Source organism: Phytophthora parasitica (genome assembly GCF_000247585.1).
Source record: "Phytophthora parasitica INRA-310 unplaced genomic scaffold supercont2.195, whole genome shotgun sequence".
In the NCBI taxonomy this organism is placed as follows: Eukaryota; Oomycota; class Peronosporomycetes; order Peronosporales; family Peronosporaceae; genus Phytophthora; species Phytophthora nicotianae.
In genome coordinates, this window is record NW_008649181.1 from 34,913 (window position 1) to 35,808 (window position 896).

Consider the following 896-nt stretch of genomic DNA (forward strand, 5'->3'; position numbering starts at 1 on the left):
CTACAATATTGAGATCAGCGTAGTTGCCGGTGTACTGGGCGTCTCGGCCAGAAGCCTTCGGAGATGGTACCATCTCTTCAAGACAACAGGAAATGTCGACGACACCCCATAGAATGAGCGGTCATCTAAATTGCCGATTGAAGTGCAACAAATTGTTCGCGAGTATGTAAAGCAACACCCCGTTTCTTTGATTGGCATCGTCTTTTTTTTTCGTCAAAGGGTTAGGCTAAATTTTAGTCGGAAGCACCCGATCAGATAGGAGGTCTTCCGGAAGGGCCACACTCCTACGTAGGACCATAAAACTGAGGGCGTTTTGGCAGAAAGGTACAATAATAGTTGTCGTTTTCAATCCATTAACTGATCCGGAAGCGATCCCACTTTCGTACTACAGCGCTATATTGATTTACGTACTAGGCAGTAATACGACTATTAACGCAAAGCTACACCAATTCGATGGTTTAGCGTCCATGCATATCCATGGATATGCCATTTCACGTCGCTTTCCTCCTCGATTGGCACATCGTATTGAGGGTGCATATCGTGCTCAATCGGTCATGCTCCTGTTCGTACTGGTTGATAAAAGGTAGATAATTTGAGTTCGGCAGTTCGGAGCCGCAGCAGCAGAGGGGTCCCTTCGAGGGTGGAGTGGCTACCGCGGTTGCCAGCGAAAAGCCGAACTGAGCTAACACTCAGCTTACAAGTAGAACAAGTCTGATGGAAGGTTCCGGACCAAGATTCTGCATCTTTCAAAATATTCCTTGATTGCAAAAATCGGCGAGAAATGGAGAAAGTAATTCGATGAGTACTGTGATTTTTACGGGAACGAAATATATCACGGCTTTCTGGATGTTTCGCATCGCTGGTTAGGCAAGCATTAATCAAAAGAAAAATGTTTT

The 896-nt window shown here is 45.4% G+C and overlaps 1 protein-coding gene across 1 annotated transcript; it reads left to right on the plus strand.

Moving 5' to 3' along the window:
* Positions 1-467: 467 nt before the first annotated feature.
* On the plus strand, positions 468-681 carry PPTG_24733 (hypothetical protein; the record flags this gene model as incomplete). Its single annotated transcript, XM_008918378.1, has 2 exons — positions 468-583; positions 666-681. 2 exons carry the CDS (start codon positions 468-470, stop codon positions 679-681), a joined length of 132 nt encoding a protein of 43 aa, XP_008916626.1.
* Between the last annotated feature and the right edge of the window lie 215 nt (positions 682-896).